Source organism: Mauremys reevesii, linkage group 11 (genome assembly GCF_016161935.1).
Source record: "Mauremys reevesii isolate NIE-2019 linkage group 11, ASM1616193v1, whole genome shotgun sequence".
In the NCBI taxonomy this organism is placed as follows: Eukaryota; Metazoa; Chordata; order Testudines; family Geoemydidae; genus Mauremys; species Mauremys reevesii.
The window spans coordinates 8,965,148-8,993,059 of NC_052633.1; the positions used below are offsets into that span (position 1 = coordinate 8,965,148).

At 43.6% G+C, this 27,912-nt stretch overlaps 1 protein-coding gene across 13 annotated transcripts in view; it reads left to right on the forward strand.

The window, feature by feature from the left end:
* The window catches only part of HDAC4 (histone deacetylase 4), a 428,940-nt gene that overhangs the window by 328,365 nt on the left and 72,663 nt on the right, over positions 1-27,912 (forward strand). For 11 of the 13 annotated variants that reach the window (XM_039494525.1, XM_039494524.1, XM_039494513.1 and 8 more), the window contains 4 exons: positions 479-717; positions 6,929-7,186; positions 18,977-19,163; positions 24,147-24,280. In XM_039494525.1, the coding sequence (XP_039350459.1) occupies positions 479-717; positions 6,929-7,186; positions 18,977-19,163; positions 24,147-24,280 (818 nt within the window). The remainder of the gene's footprint in view (positions 1-478; positions 718-6,928; positions 7,187-18,976; positions 19,164-24,146; positions 24,281-27,912) is intronic. The other 2 variants (XM_039494522.1, XM_039494523.1) reach the window with 1 other exon arrangement.

Consider the following 27,912-nt stretch of genomic DNA (forward strand, 5'->3'; position numbering starts at 1 on the left):
CGTTTCTACTGAGAGTGCCCAAAAGAGTGAGTGGATACCAGTTGTGATGTATTGTGATGACACTTTTTTACTTGGAACTAGGCTTAGTACTCTGTCATTTTCACATAGTTCAGCTATCAGATTTTAACTCCTTGTAGATTCCAGCAACATGGTCTTACCTCAAACAGCGATCTAGAGATAAAAGGCTTCATATCTCACCATTAATTCCCAGACCTGGTATAAATTCCCTGGAAGCACTAAAATATATACATATATCACAAGAATATTTCAAACATTCTTTTTTTCTAATGGTAATTGCTTACTTTCTGTTCTTGTTTACTTTTTAAGGGATGATACTTCAGCTGCAAATGACAAGGTGGTTGGTTTTAACAATATGTATATTATTGTCAACATCGGAGTACTCAATAGCCATTTTCTCCCTTCCTTTCTTCTTTTTTTTCTTTCTTCTCTGCTGTTTTTTCCTCCATATTATCTTCAGACTGGTATCTTTCAGGCTTGGGGCCACTGCCCCTCCATGCACAGTCTCTGGTTGGTGCAGATCGGGTCTCCCCCTCAATACACAAACTCCGGCAACACCGCCCCTTGGGGCGCACGCAGTCTGCTCCCCTTCCCCAGAATGCCCAGGCCCTCCAGCAGTTAGTGATCCAGCAACAGCATCAACAGTTCCTGGAGAAACACAAACAGCAATTCCAGCAACAGCAACTTCACATTAACAAGGTAGGCACACTGATTGTAAATGTTGTCTTGCTCATGCAATTTTAATGCAGCCTTTAGCTAACGTTCCTATTTAATGGTTTCTCTCACTGTAATATGTATGGCCTCTAACAATATAATCAATTGCTCTTCATCCTTAGATCTCTTTTTTATAATTTTGTGAAAGATATTAGGCTACATACAGAGGTTTATTCATATCATCATCTAGGTAAGAAATGATACCTCTGATGCAGATGCTGGGAAAGGAAGTACAATTTAAGCTACTGGTTTTCCAATCATATTTTCAAAACTCTTTATGGTGCCGTTCATCCACATCAGCATCTTATCCAGTTTTAGAGAGGAGAGCGTAGAATGCTCTCAAGGAATATAGGGGAAAATGGATATATTGTACATATATTTTGCTTGAAGGAGGAGAAAGAGTGTAGTGTAAAGCGGTGTAATAAAATACAAGTAAAGTAAAAGATTCCATTGATGATAAACTAAAAATTAATTGGGGAAGGGGTGTTTCTACTCCAGAGGATCTTCAGATTTATTTAAAGTTTGCTCACCAGGATAATCTTCTGAGAGAGAGTAATGGGACAGAGCACTTGAATGGGAGCCAGGAATTCCTGACTTCCATTCCCAGCTCCAATGCCGACACCCCCACCCCCCACCTATGGTGTTGGACATATCATTTATCTTCTCTGCCTCCATTTCCCCATCTGAAAATGGGGACTTCTCCTAGCCCAAAGAGGTTTTGTGAGTATTCATTAGTTAATAGTTATAAAGTGCTTTGAAGATGGAAAGTGCTATCTGTGTTTAAGTATTATCACACTTTCCATGAACAGCAGATAAGTATACGTGTGTTGCACAAAGCTGTTCATCAGTACACAAACATTGCATTCACTTTGCAGGTCAAATAGATTATGGTGTACAGATAGATTATCTGTAGCAAAGAAGAGTTTATTTCAACTTGTTGTGCAGGTATGTTTCTTCAAAGACAAAATGGTTCACATAAGTGAGGATAGAATCTGAATTTAAAACTTGTCCTTTAAACACATGGGGGAAGATCTCAGCTGGTGTAACTGGAACTATGGCAATTTACCCCAGCTGCTAATCTGCCCCACTTCTTGGAAGGTAAAGTCAGCTGCTAGTCATTACAATAAAAAAGAAATCTGCTCTGAGTGGGGGATAGATCATAAGTGTTTATAATTATTTTTAGCTCTGTTCTAACCAGCATTCTTCTACTAGTATTAAAAAGAATAATAATAATCTCAAGTACCCCCAGATGTGGTTTTTAAAAAATCCCCACACACTGACAGATTCTGAAAGAAAACTCAGACTGCCAGTTTGCTTTTCAGAGTGCTGTGGTTCCATTTCGGGTGGACATTTCTCCAAATATTTTCACTGTTCCAGTTATATGAGAAAATATAACTACTAGAAGCTGGATTAGCCTGCTTGAGTGGTGGCCCATATAAAATTTTTCCATTAAAAGAGAGAGTCACAATTTGAAGGAAGAAAACCCCCCAAACACTTTGTTTATAGAATAAAGCTAAGTCGGGCTGATTACACAAGCTACTGACGTCAATCTTGTACTTCTGGATATTTGCCACTACGCTATGCATGTGCCAGCCCTGGACTTCATTCAGTCTAGCATACTGATGTGGTGTGGAGCTGCTGTTGCTATGGAGATTTCTCTTACCTCACTCTAAACATGCTTTGTGTAGTGGAGTTCAAAATCGGGATTGCTGGAAGCAGGCAGTAGGTTCAGTTTCTTTGTTAGTAAGTAAATTGCACTTCAGTGGCTTGTTTGTTTAGTTTTTTAAGACTTCCCTTGCCAACACTTGTAAGTGTCCAAAGACTTCACTGTGACGTACCTACTGAACTCATTGAGGCTTTCATTTAGACCTCCCAGGAGTTTGAAAAGTGTGTGTGATATTGTGCAGACTGATGCCTCTTTCAGTAGCCTGAACTCAGACCTAGTTAAAATTGTGATGTGTCATGTCCATGGAAAAAGGTGGGGGGAGCTGAACTAGCTGAATGAGGACAATTTCCATTTGTTTTACTTGTTAAAGTAATGAGTTAAAATGCTTTAACATACTGTGTGTGGATAACATCCAAATGCGGACATGGAAAAATTATTCTCAGAACGCTCAGATATGTTAGGGCTCTTCTATGTAGCGTAGCAGCATAACTAAAAATCACGTAATGGATTATTGTCTTTTAATCATAGGCAGGGCTCATGGCACTCTGTTTTCAGTTGCTTGTGGTTTTGCCAAACTTTTACCATTTGCTTTTAAATTTTCCATGTCAGATGTCTGCCTCAGGCTGAATTTTTTGGAAAATTTCTGCCAAAATAGTTCAAACTTTTCTGAGAACAAGGCTGGGGGAAAAGACATGAGTTGCCAATGTTAAAAAAAATTCTGGCAACATTTTCTTTTAAAATTTCTAGTCCCCTCCCATCCTTTGGAGCAGGGACTTGAAATTTGAATGCAAAGTGGCTTCTTTGTCACGGATGTGCCTTTTGCCATCCCCATGAAAATCCACCCACATTTGACCAAGTTCAACTTTCAAAAATTGCAGTTTGCCCAGGCTCAGTGGAGACTTCTTAGAGTTTAGGTGCTCGAATCTCCAAAGATTCAGTTCTCACAGAGTGAGTTCTCACAGCTCCTAGTGATGACCGGACTATGCAGGTGCCATCCCAACTGAAGACATGCCATCCCTCACAGCTCCTAGCACTGACTGAACATGTGCCATCCCCACAGAGCAGCTGAGCATGCACCATCTTCTCACAGCTCCTACATATGGTGAAGCAATGCTTGTGTCTGCCCCACAGAATGACTGTGAATGCTCCATTCTAGGGGTACAGGGGCAAAGCCATGCTCTCCCTGTAATGACTGCTCAGAACCAGGGTGGTGCTGAGCGCTGGAACTAAGAGCAGTGAGCCTGTCTCTGCTGTGATCTCAGTGAACCCCTGGGGTGCCCAAGCAGAGAGGAGCAGGAAGTGGTATGATTGAAATGCAGAGGAGACAAAAGCTGGCCTGGGGGAAGGGAAAAGAATAGCTTGAGGCAAGAAGTCTGGTGAGATTGGGACTGGAGGGATGTCGGGGAGAAAGTAGACTTGCTGGATAAGGAGTCGGAGACTGACTGGGCGAGAAATCTGGGAACAGCTGGTGAGACACATAAGGGCAGAGGATGGACTAGGAGCCTGTTGGGACAGGAAAACACGGAGCTCAAATGAGGAGCTGTGAGGAGACTGACTGGCTAGACAAAAAGAGACTAGGACTAGAAACCAGTGTGCAGGGGAAGGCAAACACATCTGATAAGGAGCTTGTGGTGTGGGGGAGAACTGGGATGTGCTCATCAAAGAGACTAGGACAAGGAGCCAGGGAAGGGGTTGACTGGGATAAGGACCGGGTAGGCTTGGTGCATGGAGCAGGGATGGGATGAGTGTGGGAGACAGTTCAGACAAGAAGCCTGGAGCAAGGATCTAGGACTGGCCAGGCATGAAGACTGGAACTGGGTTTAGAAGCAGAGTGAGAAGTAGAGTGGAAACTTGGTCTGGGTGGGCAAGGAAAATGGGACTGGGAGAAGGAGCCAGGGGTGGGAAAGAGACAGAATTGGGATAAAGGCTGGTTGGGAGGGAGATGGGCAGAAGAGTCTGTACCCACTACATGAGAGCCTATTGCTGCTATCAGTTACCCCGTTAGCTCAAGTGGCAGAGGTCTTTGTGGTGGATCTAAAGGTTCCAACCCTGCTGGTGACACCTGAGGGTGTCAGTATGATGCCCCATGATGGAATTTGTTTTTTCAGGGTTTTTTTTAAACTTAGGAAATTACACACAAAAATATACATTAAACAAAATTAAGGTTGCAAAGTCAAGCACTCAGAAGGTAGGAAATGCCAGAAATAAAGTTCACTGTGGAATTTTAATTCACCCACCTTGTGCATATGCTACTCCTGAAAGAGTTCTGTGCCAAAAAAATTAAAAATTCTGCGCACAGTATTTAAAAACTCTGCATATTTTATTTGTCAAAATAAGACAATATAATCACATCATTTTCAATTATTTGCTGACAAAATAAATTACCAAAATAATTGAAAATGGTATGATTATATTTTTATGGTGTTAGTGTGCTATTTTGAACAAATAAAATATGCAACATTTAATTTTTTTTAATTTTTTGGTGCAGAATTCCCTCAATTACCAGGGTTCATTGTGGCACAACCTGGGTGCGGGCAGCTTGGTGGGGAGTCTGGGTATGGGGAGGAGGGAATCTGGATGCACAGGGACTCGGTGGGGGGTATGGGAGCTGGGGGAGTGGGACTTGGTGGGTCAGGGTGCAGCTGGTTGGGGCTCAGTGGGGGTCTGGGTGTGGGGGGCTCCCGATGCAGGGGGTGAGGCTTGGTGGGGTGAAGGTTCAGAGGAGCGGTTTAGTGGAGGGGCTCTGGGTGCAGGGGGCTCCTGATGCGGGGTGTTTGGTTGGGAGGTTCCAGGTGTGGGGAGGGGTCACTGTACGGGGAGCTGCTCCCCCTGTTTATCCAACCCCTTTGCATCTGGGCCTCTCCTGCTGAGCCTGCCCCCCCACACACACTTGGAACCCCCATCTCACTGAGCATCACCTCCTGCACCCAGGACCCCCCCAGTTCCCATCTGCATAATAGGGATAATACCCCACCCCCCATCACCTCAAGGGGAGGAGCTCTCCTGCTGACATAGCTCTGTGCACATGAATGCTTATGATGGTGTAACTCATGTTGCTCAGGGGGGTGGAATATTCACGCCACTGGGTGACATACGTTTTGCCAACATAGGCTGTAGTGTAGACATTGCCTTAGGTTGGCTTAACTACACTTCTAGAGGTGTGGATTTTTTACATTCCTGAGAGAAGTAGCTCTGTCAGTGTAAGTTTCCAGTGTAGACCAGCACTAAGACTTGACTTAATAGGCTACAACCCTTGTCTAAAGCAGTTTCTCACCCTTGAAGTCTTTCTGCAGAGCTTGTTGGTTTTCAGTCAATCCAGGATCCATTCCTTCATGAATCACCGCTCTCTGCCAATAGCATCCTCAGTGAAATGGTTTTCTCCTTGCACCCCTTATTATAGTCCAATAGACATTTGAAATGCATTCCTGTTGGTTGTCCCCCGGTGTACTGCCGCCATATTGTGCTCACATTTCTCCCCCACTCCCATCAACTTGTTTTCCCTATTGACTTTGCATGCCAATATAGCTCCCATTGTTTTTGGCTCACAATGTTTAATCTGCCTACCACAGAGAGATCACTACTTTACCTCTGGACTGGAAGAAACCCGTTTCTCCCTTTGTTTAGTTACAGGCTTTAAAGCCTAATATTAATATGTATATATAATTCCTCATGTAGTGTTAGTACATAAAGTCACAGTGATATTAGTGTGTCACCAGCTTCCATTTGATACCTCAGGTGATATACTTTATAGATAGATTCTGTGACAGCAATGTGTTGGGTGTAGTGAGTTTGTCAGGAGTGGTAGGAGTTGCTGACAGAACAGGAAACCCTTTGCCAGTTGGTACGGAGGGGCTCTTAGGGTCACAGTCACATGGACTCCCAAACGCTTGGGATCTGAGGTTGCAAAGTGAATGTGACCGCTGGAGGAAACGGGCTTGCTAGCAGCACTTGACTAAGTGCAGGGCAGCACGAATCTTGGTGTTTATTTTTGTATTTGTGGTACAAATCACCAAGCGCAACTTTTCTCTCCCATAGCAACTAAAATACTTGACTTCAGCTTCACTGGGAACCAGGAGGAAGGCATCTGATTTTGTAAGATGCGATTTAGGGGTATGTCAGAAAGAGGCTTGGCAAACAGGAAACCCAGACAAGAACAAATCTGTCACTCGTTTGCTTCTGGGTTTTTACTGCCAAATGGTTGTTTCCTTGCGGACGCTGAATGAAGTGGAGCAGCCCTGCAAAGCATACAGGCTTTAGGGGATTCCAGTTTCATGAGAGAAAAATCAAAGAAAAAAAAATAAGAGGATGATTGTTACTTAGGACATGTTTCCCTGATAAGAGATTAATAGGCTAACCCAGTCTCTTTCTCTTTACTATAGTTATCCTTTTGTTTTGGAGCTAGTTTGTAAGAAATACTAAGTCACTTTTTATTTTGCTTTCATTAAGTTGTTTCTTTAGTTGAGAACACAGTCAGCTTTAACTCTGATGTGTTACACTTTATTTATCAGTTAACCTCTGGGATGTTTTCAGATGATACCAAAACCGAATGAGCCAGCCCGCCAGCATGAAAGCCACCCTGAGGAGACAGAAGAGGAGTTACGAGAACACCAAGCACTTCTGGAGGAGCCATACAGTGACCGAGTCTCAAGCCAAAAGGAGGTGCAAGGGTTGGCCAATATGGTGCAGGTGAAACAAGAGCCCATTGAGAGTGATGAAGAGGAAACAGAGCCAGCACCGGAACTAGAGCCAGGGCAGCGACAAGCCGAACAGGAGCTGCTATTCCGTCAGGTAAGGTACAACAGAGTGACATACAAAGTGGTCTCTTGAAGTATGATGGAAGCAGACTGGCATTGTACTGTTGGTAAGCTTCTGCTGCCACCGTCTGCTCTGTACCGGTTTTGAGGTATTTGAGATAGTAATATGGATTAATATCAGTAATAATGAAATAGCTAGAAGGGCAGTGTATGCTAGCATAGCCTCGCAGGGCGTTTCAATGAGAGACATATAGACTATCTTCCTTTTGGTGGAGGCAGAAGTAGTGCTGAGCTGCTGCTTTTTTAAGTATTTGCCAGCATGCCAAAACATCCCCAGCAGTGTGAAGGGCACAACTGCCTGGGAAAACCCCACAGCACAGAGAGCTGCATGCTGGACGCAGCAGAGAGGCTGCCAGATCTGCTAGGTCCCCTTCGAAGTGAGACAGAGCAGCAGTGGGAAGAGGACTGAAGCCCTGACGGTACCATACGATGGTCTGATCCACTTTGAGGACTGAGCCAAGTGCTTGCTGGGTAGCAGTGTTACCATCATTTTGCTGTACACACTGTATCTTGGTACTGTATTCAGTGATGTGCTTCAAATTATATACAGTAAAAGCTGTGTTATCTGGCACTTTATCAACCAGAAAGCTCTATTAAGCAGCATTTCTGATATCTCCCAATACAAATCTTCAGTCTAGTAACCAGGACTAGTATATTGCCCAGCACGTTATGCAATTGCACATTCTGCACTCTACTTTTATGCAAAAGAGGCAGAAGACAAGTAAGCAAGCTGGTATCAGGGATTTATTCAAAAAAGCAGCTTCCAGTCTGTCATAGGGTCATTACAGACAGATTCAGCGCAATCTCCTACATAGTCTACATCTACAGTGATAACTGATGTTGATAATGACTACCCTGAGCACTGCAAGATCCTGAAGTGCCTTCTGAATCATCAAAAAAAAAATTAAATTGTGTTCAGTATAGTTTTAGTGTTAAGTGTATTTTTAGTGATCTGGGCGTATGACATGCACCACCCATAGTGATATGTAGTGTCATAAGATAACCTACTGTATAGAACACTTTACCTGTATACATCTAAGTGCTTCAAGAAACCAACCACTGTGCAATGCAGTACTGCTACTGGATTGGTGAGTATCTGTATACTATGTATTCATTTTATTGAATTTTAACTCTTTGAAAAGTTAGTATTCCATTGGTAAGCATAACGCTTAGTTACCTGGAATTTTTCACTGACTGGCACCCCCATTCTCCCAACATGCCAGACAAAGCTTTTACTGTACAATTATTATTGATTTTAAAGGGGCAAATATGTGTGAAGCATAGAGTATTTATAGTATCAGAGGGGTAGCCGTGTTAGTCTGGATCTGTAAAAGCAGCAGAGAGTCCTGTGGCACCTTATAGACTAACAGACGTTTTGGAGCATGAGCTTTGTGGGTGAATACCCACTTCGTCGGATGCATGTAGTGGAAATTTCCAGGGGCAGGTATATATATGCAAGTAAGAAGTAGGCTAGAGATAACGAGGTTAGTTCAATCAGGGAGGATGAAGCCCTCTTCTAGAGTATTTATAATTAGTATACATTTGAAGTCCAGGTCGATTAACTACATGAAAACACTTCTAAAATTAATCCAATCATCTAATAAGTTTAATAAGCAAAGAATAATGAAGGACTTGTCCTTAGAATTATAGCAATTAAATAATATATCGATAAGCGTCGTCATATTGCCATCTCTAAATACGGTTAGAAGATAGAAGGGCTGGGGTATCATTACCCAGCTGTATATTGAACCCCATTAGAAGAGGAATAAGGACAGCAGTGCACCAATATATGGTCCACAGAGATGACAGCACTTGAATTTTATGACTATACTATTACGTGTTTGGCACAAGCAGGGGGTGAGGGGAGGCACTACCGCTAGACAATGCAATTAGGATCTGATCCAAAGACCATTTAAGTCAATAAGGGTTTTTTCATTGACTTCCATGGGCTTTACCTAAAGCAACTGAGAGATATGTTACAAATTGGTGAATCTCCATTGCCTGTGGAATATAACGTTAGCTGTAATTGCAGCGTGATGCAACCTTTGGAAACATATCCATGTCCTTTGGGATTCAGCTGGAACACGGCACTTTTCACCAAGAGACGATTGCTGGCCAGCATCCCAAGTCATCTGCAGACGTTGCATACAGGAAGTGTGGCTGGATTGCCAGGGGGGAAACGAAGCATCAGGGCAAAACTGTATATTTCTTATAATGACTTATACACAGGGACACAGTACACATCGTTCCAGGTTTATTAGCTTGGTTGAAAGTATGCAAATTGGACCTGCATTTAGGCAGAAAGAAAACAGTGATTATTTCTGATGTCCAGGCCCCTGCTTTTGCCAGTTTCAGACACTGTAGGGCAGCCTTCTCCACCCCCACCATGCTGTCAACACATGACTTGTTCACTAAAGGACAGTGTGCCAACCTAGGAAACAAATGTCATTTCTTTAGAAAATAAAGTGGAATTCCTGCCTTATCACAGTGGATACTGGCCTCTTGAGTCTCCAGTGTACTGTGACTGGCTTGCACCACTCTGACAGCACAAAACAATCTTTAAGCTAGGGCATCTGGCTGCTGGAGGATTCCTTCTAATTGAAGGAATCTTCAGGTGATATTTGTGCTAAAACTGCTCCTATGCTACTTCCCCTCCATGCAGCCAGCACAGGCGGCATCACAGACGTATTCCTTTGGTTCCTGATCCCCAGCTAGAGGAGCAGCCCTGAGTGTTAAGGAGAGCAGGATACTCATTGCATGCAATACAATTAGGATAAATAAGTTAATGTAGAGTCTTTTGCACTGGGATCTGTATACCCTTGATAGGCCAGGTCTGTGGATTAAAGATGAAGGAAACAAGTGCCTGACTGTATCTAATCTGTACCTAGAAAGTCAAGAAAACAGAAAAATACGTAATACTGTTGGGAAACAATTCCCGAGATGCTTTCATTAAATAGATCAGCCTTGTAAACAGTGAATAATACAGGCAAATAAACTGTGACTTCTGCACAGGAATACCTAGAATTCCAAAGGTGACTGTTAAACAGCGTTCGTTTACTTGTTTGGTATCATGTTAAGCCTTGAACATATACAGAGTAGGTGTTTCATAAGCCCATGCTCGAGACCTTGGACATCTCTGCCAGTGGTCGCTTGTCATAATTCTGCTTCTCTGTGTCCTTTGCTAGTATAAGTGGTCAGATTCTCAGTTGGTGAGAATTGGTGTAGCTCCATTGCAGTCAGTGATTTTATGCCACTTTACACCAGTTGAGGCTCTGGTCCTGTCTTTTCTGCTGCAATATGGTAACGTTTGTTGTAAATCGCTGATTTTTATCAGGAGGCTGTGTGTGTTTCTGGCATTGTATAGTTCTAGTTTGGTTTTTAAAGATAGAATATATGCTCTTTTGCCTCCTAACTCCAGAGATGTGTGTCTTATGGTCCAGCCCACAGAAGAAGCCATGATCTGTGAAAATAGCAGTAACTTCTCAATGTGTCACCATACTTGGGCAGAAAAAAAACCACATTCATATATTAATAAACATTGCATAAAGTGGATAGGAGTGGAAAACTTGTGCAAGGTGCATGCGGGATGGTCCTCCTGACCTGCATTGCTGTTTAAGTATGTTTGGGTATGTAGATAGATGGCCACACTCCAGGTTTTATGGTTCTAAAAGCATCCAGTAATAGAATACCCACTAACGGTAGGTGTGGTGTGGGGAAGCAGTCACTTAGTGCTCTCAAAAAGGGAGCTAAATGCTGTGAAAGCTTAGTTGGAAGTGTTGTGAAAGTTCACCTCACCTTGGTTTTGAATCTGTATTAGCTATTCAAAATATAGTGCACATGTTTGTAGTTGTGGGCCTCTTATTCCTCCTATATAAGAGAAAAAGTGAGACTCTTAAAATAAACAAATACATCTTTGATTAGTAGATATTAGCAGGCTGAGGATTTTGTTTAAGTTGAGCTGTCAGCCTCAGATTGAAGGAGGAAGGGGCAGGGTATTTTTGGCACGGAGCCCTCGACCCTGGACCCAGCCTCCTCTGTAGGACTAGCACAGCAGAAGTTTGTTGACCTTGTGGAAATGCTGCGAGACCTGTGCATTATGAATAGCAAGGAGCCAAATGAGGATCAAGTGGCTGCAACATCATTACCTTCAAATATCTCCCAAAGGCATCATGTCCTTACAGCAGTAAAAAGGGGGAAAGTGTCAGCTGACCCAAGTCGTCACTGGCCCCACTCCCTTTTCAGTACTTAAATCCCAAGCAACCTAATGTTCCCAGAGCCTACCTAGCCCATGTTCATCTATGTCCTGCAGACCAGGACAGTGCTTGAGGGCAAGTGGCTGGGCCTCTCTGCCCTTTGTGAGTCAAATGCAAATCAATTGCTCCATGCAACTGCCTAAGTCCAGCTGCCACCTAACTTCGAAGTATGAGGGCCACATTGAGTGCATAGCACTTGTGCTCAAAGCTCTGCACTGGTTTCCTTTTAATTTGCAAGTTTGAGATGTTTGAGAGTCTTTAGTGTGCTGGTACCTGGATACTTGTAAGATTCCCTCTCAGCTTACCTCATCATGGCAGTTCATATTGATGGGGATGTTCTTGCTGTCTGCCCTCCAGATGAGGGCTCTGTGCATTTGAACAACTTCTCCTTGGTAGTCTGCCTGTTCCTATCTGTATCCAGTGGCAGGACAAGAGTCGAGACGGCTGGAGATAGGGCAGGGCGCAGTGGATGACCAGGACACCTACGTGTCTTGTCGTGCTCTTGAGTGTTCCACAATGCTTGCTGTCACCGCCTTCCTGACCGTTGAACCAGGTTTCCTCAGTCAGCCGGATCCAGCCTTCGCATGCAATGGGTAGACAGGCTCTAACTCACCGAGGGTCTCAGACTCATCGGCTACCCTCACCTGGTTTAGCCCGCCAGTTGAGACGGTTTCTGGGGTGTGGCCGCTGTCGCATGCTGACAGCTACTTGGAGCCACAGGTGAGAGCTGGGTGTCAAGTGGGGACCAAAGTGGATGAGCTACTCCTAGGAGTACGACTGCTCCCCCGTCAGAGGTACTACCCCTCCCTGACAACCCCATACACACACCTCTACACAACTTTTGTGGACCTCACGAAAGCGTTCGACTCTGTCAGTCGCCAGGTCCTGTGGAGGATCATGTCGAAATTCAGCTGTCCAGACAGATTCATACGAATGGTACGTCAATTTCATCACGGTATGATGGCTCGTGTCCTGGATGACGGTGAAACATCTGAGGCCTTCCCAGTCACCAACGGCGTCAAGCAAGGGTGTGTTTTAGCACCCACTTTGTTCAGCATGATATTCTCTGCCACTCTGACTGATGCCTTTCAACACTGCACTGAAGGAGTAGACCTGAAGTACAGAACAGACGGGAAACTATTCAATCTGAGGTGACTGCGTGCCATCACCATGGTGAAGGAAACTGTACTTCGAGACTTTCTCTTTGCCGATGATTGTGCTCTGAATGCTAGTACAGAGCCAGAAATGCAAGCCAGTATGGACAAGTTTTCATCTGCATGCAACAACTTTGGTCTCACCATTAACATCAAGAAGACTGAGGTCATGCACCAGCCAGCTCCCCACGCTCCGTACTCAGAACCGTCCATCACTGTAAATGGACAGAGACTTCAGGCAGTGGACCACTTCACGTACCTGGGCAGTACCCTTTCCTGAGCAGTGTCAATCGATGATGAAGTAAACTGCAGAATTGCTAAAGCCAGCTCTGCATTTGGCCGATTGCGCTCCAACGTCTGGGAACATCGAGGGATCAGCCTACCAGTGAAGCTGAAGGTCTACCGAGCAGTGGTGCTTCCAACTCTGCTGTACGCCTGCGAGACGTGGACTGTCTATCGGAGTCATGCACGAAGGCTCAATCACTTCCACATTTCCTGTCTGCGAAAGCTTCTAAAAAGCAGATGGCAGGACAAAGTGCCTGATACTGAAGTCCTTACCAGAACCAGTCTGCCGTCAGTTCACACACTGCTGATGAGAGCCCAGACCAGATGGGCCGGACATGTCGTGAGAAAGTCAGATGAGCACATTCCTAAACAGCTCTTCTACGGAGAACTCACCAGGGAAAGCGCTCCCATGGAGGACAAAAGAAGCGGTTCCAGGACACGCTGAAGACCTCTCTGAAGTCCCTCGAGATCAACACCGCCACATGGGAAACCCTCGCACTGAACCGTCCAGCATGGCGCAGCCTCATTCACACAGGCAGTAATACCTCTGAGGCGAGGCGTACCGCTGAGGCTGAAAGAAAGCGTGAGCTGCGCAAGTCCAGAGCTGCCCGCACATCATCGATGGTGCCATTACATGTCTGTCTGACGTGTGACAGAACGTTCCATGCCCGAATTGGACTGATCAGTCATCTTCGGACGCACAGAGCCCGGTCATCGAACGAATGAGTTGTTGAGGTCTTCATCGACAACGATGGACAAACATCATCAGTCTGCCTGTACCTAGGTTTGGTGAGCTGCAGAGACCAGTGTAAGATCTGTTTTTTCTAGCATTTGCATTCTTTAGTGATCTTCTAGATTTCAGTTTGCAGCCATGCTTCTGTTGCCCATTATTTATTTGATTTACACAAACATGAGCCTATTGCCTGAGCATTTGGGCACATTTGCATTAATAAAACTTAAGCAGTGTTTAACATCATGCTGGTAACAACTGGCTGCAGCAAGAATCCTTCCCAAATTGACGGCTTCCCTCTGCCATAATAAAAATATAGACATAAGGTATTAATCTCAGACAATTACCTGAGCAACCCTAAAAAGAAAACTGTCGTCCCCAACGCCCCTACTCTACTTGTGCTACATTGATGACATCTTCATCATATGGACCCACGGGAAGGAGGTCCTTGAGGAATTCCACCTGGATTTCAACAATTTCCACCCCACCATCAACCTCAGCCTGGACCAGTCCACACAAGAGATCCACTTCCTGGACAGTACAGTGCTAATAAGCGATAGGGTGGTGGTTATGTGACTATGCCGGAAACCTACTCTCCTCTGTACTTACCTGCATGCCTCCAGCTTTCATCCAGACCACATTACATGAACCATTGTCTACAGCCAAGCTCTAAGATACAACTGCATTTGCTCCAACCCCTCAGACAGAGACAAACACCCACAAGATCTCTATCAAGCATTCTTACAAGTACAATACCCACCTGCTGAAGTGAAGAAACAAATTGACAGAGCCAGAAGAGTACCCAGAAATCACCTACTACAGGACAGGCCCAACAAAGCAAGTAACAGAACGCCACTAGCCATCACCTACAGCCCCCCAACTAAAACCTCTCCAGCTCATCATCAAGGATCTACAACCTATCCTGAAGGACGATCCCTCACTCTCACAGATCTTGGGAGACAGGCCAGTCCTCCCAACCTGAAGCAAATATTCACCAGCAACCACACAACAAAAACACTAACCCAGGAACCTATACTTGTAACAAAGCCCGTTGCCAACTCTGTCCACATATCTATTCAGGGGACACCATCATAGGACCTAATCACATCAGCCACACTATCAGAGGCTCATTCAACTGCACATCTACCAATGTGATATATGTCATCATGTGCCAGCAATGCCCCTCTGCCATGTACATTGGCCAAACTGGACAGTCTCTACGCAGAAGAATAAATGGATCCAAATCAGACATCAAGAATTATAACATTCAAAAAACAGTTGGAGAACACCTCAGCCTCCCTGGTCACTTGATTACAGACCTCAAAGTCGCAATACTCCAACAAAAAAACTTCAAAAACAGACTCCAACAAGAAACTGCAGAATTGGAATTAATTTGCAAACTTGACAACATTAAATTAGGCTTGAATAAAGACTGGGAGTGGCTGGGTCATTATACAAAGTAAAACCTATTTCCCCATGCTAATTTTTCCCCTACTGTTACTCGCACCTTGTTCTCGACTGTTGGAAATGGGCCATCTTGATTATCACTACAAAGGTTTTTTTTTTCCTGCTTATAATAGCCCACCTTAAGTGATTACCCTCATTATAGTTAGTATGGCAAAACCCATGTTTTCAGGTCCTCTGTGTATATATATCTTCCTACTGTATTTTCCACTGCATGCATCCGATGAAATGGGTTTTAGCCCACGAAAGCTTATGCTCAAATAAATCTGTTAGTCTCTAAGGTGCCACAAGTACTCCTTGTTCTTTTTCCGAAAAAAGATAACGTCCTCCACAGTTCAGACAGACGACTGAGCGTTTTTCTATATGGGGACACTCCGAAAAACTAAGTGGAATTAACTAAAGATGTGAAGTTAAAATGCATTAGTTTAAAGCTTATTAAGTTCCCATGTGGACACATTCATTCAGAAGTAAAATGGTCTTAGTTCACTTTGGCCTTTGTTCCCAAAGGGGATTAAGTAGTGTTCTGAGGTTGCACCGAGCATTCTCCCCCTCAGGTGCTTGCTTGGCTGGTTCTTGCTCACATGCACAGGGTCTAACTAAAAGAGGTCTAATTGGCAGCCAGCGGGCCTTATCTGGCCCTCCAAAGCATCCACACGCACCCCACATCCCACCCCCGAGGAAACCTGCGCTGCAAAGTGGCATCCTCTGTGCAGCATAATCTCACATGCTGTACGTGAATGATTACAGTGCATGGAGGACACCATGTTTGTGGACTGCAGAGGTGCCGCACAACTGGCATCCAACCCACAGGACTGAAAAGGTTGTCTCACCCAATGATTGGGAAGGAATTTTTCCCCTAGATCAGCTTGGCCTGGGATAAATTTTGCCTTGCTCAGCAGGTTTCTTGCTGGGATCATCTGAGTGTATCTTGTGTAATTGCCTGCCATTACAAGGGCCTCAGGCACTGGTATACCTCAGTACCCCCTATTCTCTACATGTGACATGTAATAGTTTAGTCTCCTGATGTCTGTAATTCTTTGGTTTATTTTCAGTTATTGGGTTTAGTGTGTGGGTGCAGGGTGGTCCTGGTGGGCTGTGATATACAGAAGGTCACACTCACGTTAAATTCTCTGTTTCTAAAGTACACAGTCTATGCAGGGTTTTAATGTGATTTAACTTAACACCTTCAGTTAATTTGTCTTAATTGCTTCTGGTGTCCGCACAAGTATATGAGCTTGGCACGGTCTTGGTCCTGACCCTTGTCTGATGGATCAATATGGGAAAGCCATTTAGTGAAGGGTCCTCCATTGGGAACATTCTGCCATCAGCCCTGATCCAGTCACATGTTGGGCCTCTGGGTGATAACTCTTGTGCAGATTTCGACTATTATGCATATTCAGAAGGGGAGTGGTGGTCTTGAGTTGCAAAAACGTAAATCATGCAAGGCTGCAAAGTCAGTGTGTGGTTTTGTATCCAAAAGCAAATTTGAGCTTTTTAAAAGCGGCGCTTGAATAGCTGAGTAAGGGTGCCTAGACTCCGTAGTGTGTGGGTTTTAAACAGATTGTATAAAATCGAGTGTGCGCGGCCACACTAAACACATTAAATCGGTGGTGTGCGTCCACGGTCCGAGGCTAGCGTCGATTTCTGGAGCATTGCACTGTGGGTAGCTATTCCGTAGCTATCCCATAGTTCCCGCAGCCTCCCCCACCCCCCCCCTTTGAATTTCCGGGTTGAGATCCCAGTACCTGATGCGGCAAAAATCATTGTCGCGGGTGGTTCTGGGTAAATGTCGTCAGTCACTCCTCCTGCTGGGAAAGCAACGGCAGACAAGCATTTCATGCCTTTTTTTCCCTGGATTGCCCTGGAAGATGCCATAGCATGGCAATCATGGAGCCTGTTTCGCCTTTTGTGACTGTCACCGTATGTGTACTAGATGCCGCTCACAGAGGCGATTCAGCAGTGCTACACAGCTGCATGCTTTTGCTTTTGCATGATAGCAGAGATGGTTATCAGCCATATTGTACCATCTACCATACCATAAATTGGTAATAAGATGGGCATGGCTACCAGTCCTTTTGCACTGTTCCATTTGCTGCTGTCATAAGTGCCCTGGCTGCTCTTAGCCAGGGGCGCAAGTTAAAATTGGGAATGACTCCCTGAGTCAATCCCTCCTTTTTGGTATCTAAAAATAGAATCAGTCCTGCCTAGAATATGGGCAAGTGTACTAGAGAACCACTGTATCAGAGAACCAGAGAGCACAGCTGCTCTGTGTCAGATCCTGCATAGATTATGAGCTGTATGCTATTCACAGGGGGTGCTCCTGCAACAACCCCACCTGTTCATTCCATTCTTTCCCAGCCTTCCTGGGCTACCATAGCATTGTCCCCCCACTTGTGTGATGAAGTAATAAAGAATGCAGGAATACTTGTTAGTGAGAAATGAGTGGAAGGCAGCCTCCAGTTGCTATGATAGTCCACATAGGACATTAAGGAGTGTGGAGGAGAGGAGCCCAGCATCCTGCTGCTAGTCCAGGGGCAATTGAATCTTTTCTTTACACATGAAGGGTGGGGGCTGATGAAGCTCAGCCCCCTGTTGCTATGATGATGATGGTTATCAGCCATATTGTACCATCTACCAGGAAAAATTAGGGCCAGGCGCCCTTGATCGACCTGACCGATGCTAGTACGCATGGTTACCAGGCCTTTTGCACTGCCCCATGTGCCAATAGGCTGATGATGACAATGGGTATCAGTCTTATTGTACCATCAGTCACCCATGGCGGGGGGGGGGGGAGCAAGGATGTTGGTGTTGAGTGCTGCACCATCGCGTCTATCTGCAGCATTCAGTAAAGATAGGGTGACATGTAAAAGAGTCAAGACAGGATTGTTTTCCCTTTCACTTCTGGGGGTAAATTGCCTAGCTATGCCCTGACCCACCGCGGACACTGTTTTTGACCCTAGAAGCATTTGGAGCTCAGCCAAGAATGCAAATGCTTTTCAGAGACTGCAGGAACTGTGGGATAGCTTGAGTCCTCCAGTCCATGAGCGTCCATTTGATTCTTTGGCTTTCCGTTACGCTTGCCACGCAGCAGTGCGCTGAGTCCCTGCTATGGCATCTGTCTGGAGATATTTAAAAAATGATTTTGAATTTCGTCTTCTGTAACGGAGCGCTGATAGAACAGATTTGCCTGCCCTTACAGCGATCACGTCTGCATCGTCCATGCTGGAGCTCTTTCTTTATTTTGATTTTTAACTGCATCACCACCCGTGCTGATCAGAGCTCCATGCTGGGCAAACAGGAAATATTCAAAAGTTCGCGGGGCTTTTCCTGTCTACCTGGCCACTGCATCCGAGTTCAGATTGCTGTCCAGAGCGGTCAGTGGTGCACTGTGGGATACCGCCCGGAGGCCAATACCGTCGATCTGTGGCCACACTAACCCCAATCCGATATGTTAATACCGATATTAGCGCTACTCCTCTCGTTAGGGAGGAGTACAGAAACCGGTTTAAAGAGCCCTTTATACCGATATAAAGGGCCTCTTAGTGTGGACGGGTGTGGCGTTAAATCGGATTTATGCTCCTAAAACCGGTTTAAACGCGTAGTGTAGACCAGGCCTGAGTGAGTGTGTACTAAGTCCCTGATTCAGAGCTCATGGGATTGAATGCGACCTTTTCCAGTGTTTCCTTGGGCTTTGGATCAATCCTTTATTTTAGCATGCCTCTGTCTGTATGTTTAATGTATGTGTGTGTGTTCACTGTATCTAGGAAATAAACCAAAACCCCAGACAACATTGTTTTTAAAATTCCCTGCCAACCTTTTTTTAATTGTGATATTTGCATGAACCGTCCCCTTATAGTCCTTTCCATCCTCCCCAACAGCAAGCCCTTCTACTGGAGCAGCAACGCATTCACCAACTGAGAAACTACCAGGCATCAATGGAGGCAGCTGGCATTCCAGTGTCTTTTGGAGGACATCGGCCTCTGTCTCGTGCACAGTCCTCACCTGCATCTGCCACCTTCCCCATGTCCGTACAGGAGCCACCCACTAAGCCAAGGTTCACAACAGGTAATGTTTCAGGGCATTGGAGGGTGATTGGATGTGGCTGAGAGTTCTGTTTGAGTACATTATCATTTAGTCCTTAAAAAGCACTTGACCATGTACTAACGCATCGTTGGAGGAGGCAAGGATTGCCGTCCCGTGAAAAAGCCACCCCCAAACCTGGTGTATTCCCTGCTATCAGTTGGAGGCCAGGATGTTATTCTGGCTGTGGCTAACCCCATGCTCTGTTACTAAGTGGGGGATGGAACAATCTGGGTCAGTCATTATACACCATATTCCACCCTCCCCCCCCCTCCCCCCCCCCCACACAACCTCCATCACCAACGGAAGAGATCCTATAGAGGGAGAATACTATATGTGTATTTTAATTAAGCAAAAAAAAAAGGTGAAAGCGATGCAGTGTTATGACTGTACATTCCCAGAAACAAGGCCAATTCAGACTAAACTATGCGGTTGATGTAAACATGAGGAAGGAAGAAGCACAGCATGATTGATAAAGGACCGTATACCAAGCAATGCTTCTAGCCTGAACTCTTAATTTACTTACAGGCAGATTTTGGACCATGTTCTCTGCCCCAGTTCAAGCCCTTTTGCACCTTCTGAGTGCCACAGACAGGCTGTGGTCTGGCTGTAGCAGCCTTGTTGTGAATTCCTCCCAGGGACAGGGGAAACTCTCAGCTGTTGTATCATTGGCATAGGAGCTTGCTCTGCCAGTCAGCTCCTGCTCCTCCCTGGTGTAAGGAGCAGAAAGGGGGTATGTCAGAGGCAGATCACTTCACAGATGGCATATGGTAGTCACTTGTCTTACGTTAGGGTAGCTGTCAAGTTACCTGATCGCCTGGCCCTCCTGCACTGAATGGATGTTAGCATAGGAGAGAGACATTGATTTTTAAATAGATTTTTTTACAATTTAATTTCACTGTTGTATTGTGAGAGAGAGCGGAAAAAAAGGAAAATATTCAGTCCATAGTGTAAATGGTCTGGCAGCTGAGCTTAAATTGTAAGTATGCAATAATGGGCTTTTTTATAACATGGATATTGTTTTCTGGTTATAGTCCATATTAGCCCCATCCTGGAAGGTAGGTAGGCACAATTCCTCATTCTTGGATCAGCTACCAAAGTGTGTAAATGTGTGTAGTATACTGATCTCCCCCGGAGACCTAAAGAAAGAAGAGTTTGCTCCTTCCTAAGCCATTAAGGACCATCATCAAAACCCTTTCATATGCATTCTATTTTCTTTGGTAAATTCTGTTTTGGATAATCACTCATTGTATGGAGTTTTTCAATTCCTACATTAGGTAGTTAAGAGTTTTGTAACATGCACTGATTTCTTCCCTATGTACCAAAGGCCGTTTTGGGAATGAATGTCTTACCAAATAATGAAAATGACTGTGCAAAAAAAGTCTCAAGGCCAAATCACAATTCCTGTTTTTATTTTCTTTGCGCTAAATAACTGAAGTAGATAAACCAATATTTTTCCATACCCTGAAAGACAATCAGCTTGGTCTGTAAGTTTGTTGGCCTACATTAATAACAGCAGTTAGATGTAAAGTACAAGCCTTTGGTACCTGTGCATGCCAGCTGTGAATTTAGGCATACATGTCTAGTAGTGCACGTGCCCAAGCAATTGCCTGCTTATTGAAAATCAGGCCTTATAATGTCAAGTTTTTATAACGTCTGCATACCTTGATTTCTAATGGAAACAACAATGCAGTCAGTAGTGGCACCAGAAGGGCAAGGATTCAATAGTGTGTGCTGGCATTTTCAAAGGCTCCTAAGGGAATTAGGCACCCAAACCCCATTGAAGGTCAGTGGACAGTGAGCACCTAGTTCTCTTAGCTCACTTTGAAAATCCCAGTCTTCAAGATTACGGATCCTATGTACATTTTAGAAGTTGAGTCATGACTTGCCCGTATCTGTTTCTGGCTTCACCATTTAAGTGGCAGCATCAGTCGTGTGAGTCTTTACAAAATTTGACTGTACAGTAATATTTACTATCATGGGGTTTACATTTTCCGAAATATGTGCCTCGTAATTTCACTTATAATTATATACTAGAGTGGAACAATAAGAGGAGTTATTTTGAAAACTGTAAATAAATCTGCTGAAAGTTCTACAATTGTAGACGTCAAATTAAAGAAAATAAGTGTTCAGGTAGGATTAAAAAATTGCTTAGAATGAAAAGAAACCCACATTACCTTTACATTGTATGCGACACATATTACTGTGACAAGACAATAATGTGCAGAGTACTTAGTGTATTTTATCTGGTTAATATCCTTTTCACAACATTTAATTTGTGAAATGTTTTCAACTCCAGGGGCCTGATTCTCCACTACCTTGAACATTGTGCAATTATTCATACTCATGCAATGAGTGGAAAGTGGGGTGTAAAACCCTTTAAAATTGGAATGGCAGCATTTTGCACTTGCACAAGTTCAGATGACAGCCAACATAAGGTGCAAGGCATTGGAGAGTCACAACCCAGCTGTCTGTATCATTGAAATTGGGTAATAGAAAATGTTGAGGAAAAGAATATTTTTGTGTTCTTTCCTTACACCATTATAAATGGTGCATTTAAATCCTCCTCTGCCCTTATTTGAGTCGTGACTCTTTCTTTCTTTTTCTTTCTTGGGGGAGGGGGGGGGTGCGGGGAACCTTTTAGACAAGAGTTTTTGGTACATAGCTCATTACCTTAGATGGAAAAGAATTTTCCATTTTATTACTGCAGCTCAGAGTAACAGCAGAGTTTTCAGATTTTAAAACTTTAATATTTTGGTGAGATAGGCACAGAAAGGAAAAGCAAAATGTTTCAGCCATACTCCAGTCATATTCTAGAAGAGACTTACCCAGTGAGATTGGTACAGAGAGTTACTTTCTTGAATTGAAGTTCTGTCCACTTGATACAGAAAATACTGATTTGGAGGGTAGGGAATGAATTTTTTTTTAAATATTTGTAAAGGCAAACAGAGAAGTGCTCTAGGGCATCCTGTCACAATACGGTCTCTCTATCTCTCTCTCTGTCTCTCTCTCTGTTAAAAATGGGGAATAATACATAAATACTATACAAGATAAACTTCAGTGAAATATTGCTTTGTCACTGTTTAACCAGGGGTGGGAAGAGTTTTAGAATTTAATTAGATTAGACTTTTTCTGAGTCTGAACTTACCAAAGAAGAATATGTAGCCCATCCCACCACCACCTCTTCTTTAAATGTATGAATGTATCTATATAAAATACTATACCATGTGTTTTTTATCTACATGCACACACCCCTGTGTGCATGCATGCCCCCTATTTATAATAGGTATGTATTTGAGATCGAGACAGAGCAAAATCCAGTGTTCTTTCCCAGTGCCGAGGTCAAAAACAACAGCTATCCATTCTGCTAGCCCACATCCTCTCATCAACTTCAGTTCGCATTGCTTGGTATTGCCCAAACAGCTCCTAATGGAACTGAATAATGTCAGAAAGAAGCAGACAGGTGGGCACTTTTATGAATATTTATTGTAAAGCCCTGATTAATTGAACTTTGGTTAACTTAATCATTTAGTTAACGAGAGCTCCATTCTGTCCTCTGGAGCTATTGTGTGTGTTTTCCTGCACTCAGAGGTCCCAAAACCTGGAGCAGAGTGAGGAATTGCCAGACGACTTCCCCTAATGGCTGAAAGTGTCAGCACCGGCCCCAGTGCACAGTGGAAAGACAACTTTGGCAAACTGGTCGGCTTTCAAAGGAGCAACACTAATTGCAAATCTATCCTGCATCCTCTGAACCCCCTGATAATTCAAATATTTTTTGGGTGCTCCCCAACACAAACTTATCTCTGACTTAAGGGAAAGTGAGAACTAAACTTTTCACTGTCTGTTGTGTTTAAACAAAAAATGTCATCCTTTATTCCCCAGAATACACAATTGTGGCAAAACTGGTAGTTTTGTTCAGTGGTGTATTTGACCTGAATTCACAAATCCTGGTCCAGAAGTGTAACTGGGTGGAAGTGTAACATGTATCAGAGTCACCTACATTGTTGAGATTGGGTGAATATTGTTGCACAGGGATTCAGCCTCTTGACTCCCGTGTTTAAAGGAAATAACACTGCTAAATTCCCATGTAACACATTGAGTAGTTATCCCTAAGTGTGTGCTAATAAACTGCTTTCCATGTACCTTAAGTCTTTTGTTGTCAAGTAACCTTGATGTGGAGACTTTAAAGCAAACTATTTTATGGAACAAAGACCCTTCCAGGGACATATTCGCTTGTTGCTTAATCCAAAAACCTGGAAGCATTTTATCAGCAGTTGTAATAGTACTTAATGTAAGAGTCATAGAAATGTAGTGTCCTTTTATAACACTTTCTTGTATTCACGTCTGCCTAAATCTGTGCTTTCACCTGCTTTCATTTGTACATCTGCTGTGGGGGAGGGATAGCTCAGTGGTTTGAGCTTTGGCCCACTAACTGCAAGTTCAATCCTTGAGGGGGCCATTTAGGGATCCGGGGGGAGAAATAGTTGGGGATTGGCCCTGCTTTGAGCAGGGGATTGGACTAGATGGCCTCCTGAGGTCCCTTCCAACCCTAATATTCTATGATTCTATGTTATAAAGCATACAGATTCATCCTCTAGTAGTATTAATGATTCATTTCTTTCCCAAATACACTGAGAATTTCCAACAGGGAGAAGTCATTGCATGATTGATAGTACAATGCCAACCTTAGAAGTTAAGAACATAGGACTGGAAGGAACCTCCTGGATCACCACCTCCAGTCCCCACGATTGCACACAACCCGGTCATACAACCAAGTTGTCCACCTCATTTACTGCAGTCTACAATTTTGTTTTCCTAATGCTCTTCATCTACTTGTGGAATGCATATTTCCATTGCGTTTAGGATTTCAGTTCAATACAGTATGCTCTAGTGCACAGCAGAGGATTTTTTTCCATGTCTCACAAGACAGTTTTTTATTGCAAGCAATTTTTGTAACTTCTGCTGCAGGCCTTGTATACGACACCTTGATGCTGAAACACCAGTGTACCTGCGGAAACACAAACAGCCACCCAGAGCATGCAGGGAGAATCCAGAGCATCTGGTCCAGGCTTCAAGAGACAGGCCTCCGTGGCAAGTGTGAGGTAATAAATACTGCCACAGGAACAGGCAGACATGTAGTTTCAGTCATGTGTTTGGGAGAGAGAGAACAGACTTGGTATTTGGTTCTGCTGTAGGATTTCATGTGTGTGCATTTTAAAGGACTCTAACATTCTGCTTTTAAAGACCAGCATACTGAATTTGCAACTTGGATCTCTGATTGCCACATGGGCACACAAACTTGTACCCAGATTCTGTTCTTAGATTTTCATGGATCTGACTGTGGGCTGGGTTCTGCCAAATGTGTTTTAAGTTTAACCCATTCATACATGACTGTTTCTATTTGTCTGTTTGTATCTGCCATGAATACTTTTCGGGTTGTCCAATTTCATTGCATTACTGTGATGGTTACAATCACAAAATTCATAGAACTTCATACTGTATGTCTGGCCAATAGTTATTGCAGTATTTGCAGTAGGAGTCAGTCATATAATTTTCTGTTATTACTCTCACTATAGTGAAATACCTATCTAGCACTGACTCTTGCCGGAGTTCAATATCCATTGCTATTGTAAATTAAGATTTGTATTTTAACCCCAAGCCGTAATAACAGGAGTTATTGGTTAAACTCTATCCTTAATTTGATATTTCTGTGGCATTTTTTTCCTTTTAATATTGTGGTGAACTTGATGGTCTAGCTAAGATTGAGGTCCTGCAAAAGAAGAAGGCGTTTTAATGGGGTTTATGGTCCCACAGATCAGAGAATCAGTATGGTTTGTATTAATTTAGTTGCCCATTTCTGCTGTGGAGACCAGGAGGAGATTAATGAAGGCACACAGATGTAACTAAATTCCTATAATATTGGTTTATCCTGAGGAAACTGCATATTACACAGCTTCCTCTGATTAAGCTAGTCTGGTTAGAGATAATTTCTGAGCAGTAAGGAAGGTTAACCACTTGGGGGCAGCATTGTCATTAGCTAAACTTCTAGTGCTTGCATCTTTATATAGCGAACAAGAAAGTGTTGAGACTGGTTTGTGTCTGAAAAGTCAAATTGAATTGAACTTTGGGATTATTCTCTCTTTTTTTGAAAAATATACACAAGACAAACAACCTATTGTCATTTAGCTCAGTTTTTTACAAGCAATGCTTAAACCAGGCAGTATTCATTGCCTCATCTCCTACCTCTGTATCACAGACATTCTCCACGTGGCAATGAAGTGCTTTGATCTGTAAAGTTTAAACAACTGTTACCCACTTTAATTTGGCCCTTCATACTGCTCCCAAGGGCGGAAATATGGGAGTTATGTTTGACACTCCAACATTTTTCCTCCCACATTTCCCTGGTCTGTAATTATCTTCTGAACATTGGTAGCCTTCAACCTCCTCTTGACCCTGCCTCTCCTGAAAGCCTTAACCGTGTGTTAATCACATCCTGTCTTTCCTTTTACAATGTCCTTCCTTATGATCTTCCTTAATCTCTAGTCAGTAAACTTCAGGGTGCCCAGAATGCTGTGGCCTCACTGGCTTCCAGATTCTAATTGTCTTCCTGCTCCTCCTTCTCCACTGCTTTCCTAGTTATCTCCAAACCTGTCTCACAGCCCCCTTCCTTGTCTTCAAAATGGTGCCTGGACTTGCCACTCCACTCCTCCTTTTCCCTCCTCTGGCTCATCTGCCTTCTTGCCACCCACTCACATCATTCCTAATCTTGGCAGTTCCTATTTTCCTCTCCTCTGAGCCACTCTAATTACGGTCATTCATTAACTTGTACTGACCCACTGAGTCATCTCTCTGGAACTTCCAAGCCCCTGAGTCACATCCTCCCTCTTCATCTCTTCTTAAAACTTTCCTGTGGGTTCTAGCTCTGTAAAGGGTTACACATTGGTATGCAGTTAAGACTATGTATACAATATATTGTTTTGTATTTAGGCAGTATCAGAATGCAGGGTGCAAGGTATCTATAAAAGGTGACTGGGGAGGAAGAATTGTCAGGTTTGACTGACTTGTACTGGCATGTTGGAATCTACCTGTCCCTTGTTTGCGCTGACTCTAAATAACCGTTTTCTCTTCCCCACAAGGCTGGGGTACACTGCAAACTGTTGCAGATATCAAGCTTCATCTGTAGGTCTTATGTCAGGGAACTTGAATGGTCCAGAAGGAATTGGTAAGAGTGTCCTAGAATTTGGCTTAATTTTTCATCCCTGACATTGGAAGGAGAAAGCTCCTCCTAGGCACGTTATATACTTATTAAAAACAAAAACTCTACATTAAAAGGATGTTTTGGTTGTAAAGTGAAGCTCTGAGGTGTGCTTGTCTCTCAAAGTCCTTGTAGAACTATGTGTTTTCTGAGAAGAATAAAAGATGTCTTACTAGAAATACAGAAAAAAGATTTGAGCAACATGAAATCTACAGTACCTAAAAAGACTAGAATATTATTTAGAGTGGAGAGTGGTGTTTCTAGCCTCCCATTGGGCACAGACTTTGGGGAGACAAGCACACCTCAGAGCTTCACTTTACTTTGTATGATGCATGTAGAGTCAAGTCCTCCACTGGTGTGTTAATGGTAGTTCTCCTTTGAAATCAGCAGAGATGTAGCTGTTTACCAGATGAGGATTTGGAGACCTGCTACCATTCTCCTCGGTTTGTGCATAGTCAGATAATACAAGTAACACGATGTATTATTCCAGAAAATCTAAAAAAAAAAAAAAAGAAAAAAAAAGCAGCAGTTGAGCACAAATCAGTTCATCTGTCTAGAGAACAAGAATGGCATCTAGGCAAGCAGGGCTTTGGAGCTGTGCTCCGGCTCTGCTCCAGCTCAGGCAAAAACCTGAAGCTCCACTGCTCCGAAGCTGCTCCGCGCTTCAGCTCCGGGCTCCGCTCCAAATGAATACAGGTTGCACCAAAGTTTTGAGGCAAAATCCCCTCTGATTAGCTTGGTTTGTGTACCTAGCATTATGCCCTACAGTATTGTCTGGAAGAAGATGCTGCCTGTGTACAGTTTAACAGGTGTCATTGTGGCTCACTAAGTAGTGCACTCCTCTCTGGAATATCAGACATTGTAGTTGCCCACAGCCAGTGGTGAGACTTCTGCACTAGAACAGGTGCTGAATTGTTGGAAGTATTGCTGTGCTCTGAATGAGATGTGAACCACATCCTTCCAGTCTCTGTAGTCCTGATGACTGCCCTCATGTAAAATGAAAGATATTCCATGGCAGTTTCTGGTGCTCCTGAGACCTCCACATGCTGCGGACAGAGCACAGTGATGCAGGAATTCTAATATTAGTATATTGAAAATAGAAATCATGCTGTCAGGGAAATGCCAAAGTTCATTCTATTCTAAAGGAAAGCCACAAAAAAATTAACTTATTTTAGAGACACTGTGACCAAAACTACCCCAAGGACATTAGGATAAATTCTGAACCACCTAAAACACCTGTTTTTACACTCATATGTTTCATGAACAAAGCAACTTTTGCAGCACACTTAGCCTCCAGAAATTCTCATTTCCACATCACCAAACATAATGCTTTCTTGTCCAAGCTGTGTATTTCCTTTGTGACATTTTAGAGAAGGTTACAAACCCCCACTTAAAATTGAAAGTCTGTCACTTCCTTAACTCCAGAAAGTTACTGCCTTTTCCCTAGCATGAGAGAGAATCCAAATGCCATTTTCATGT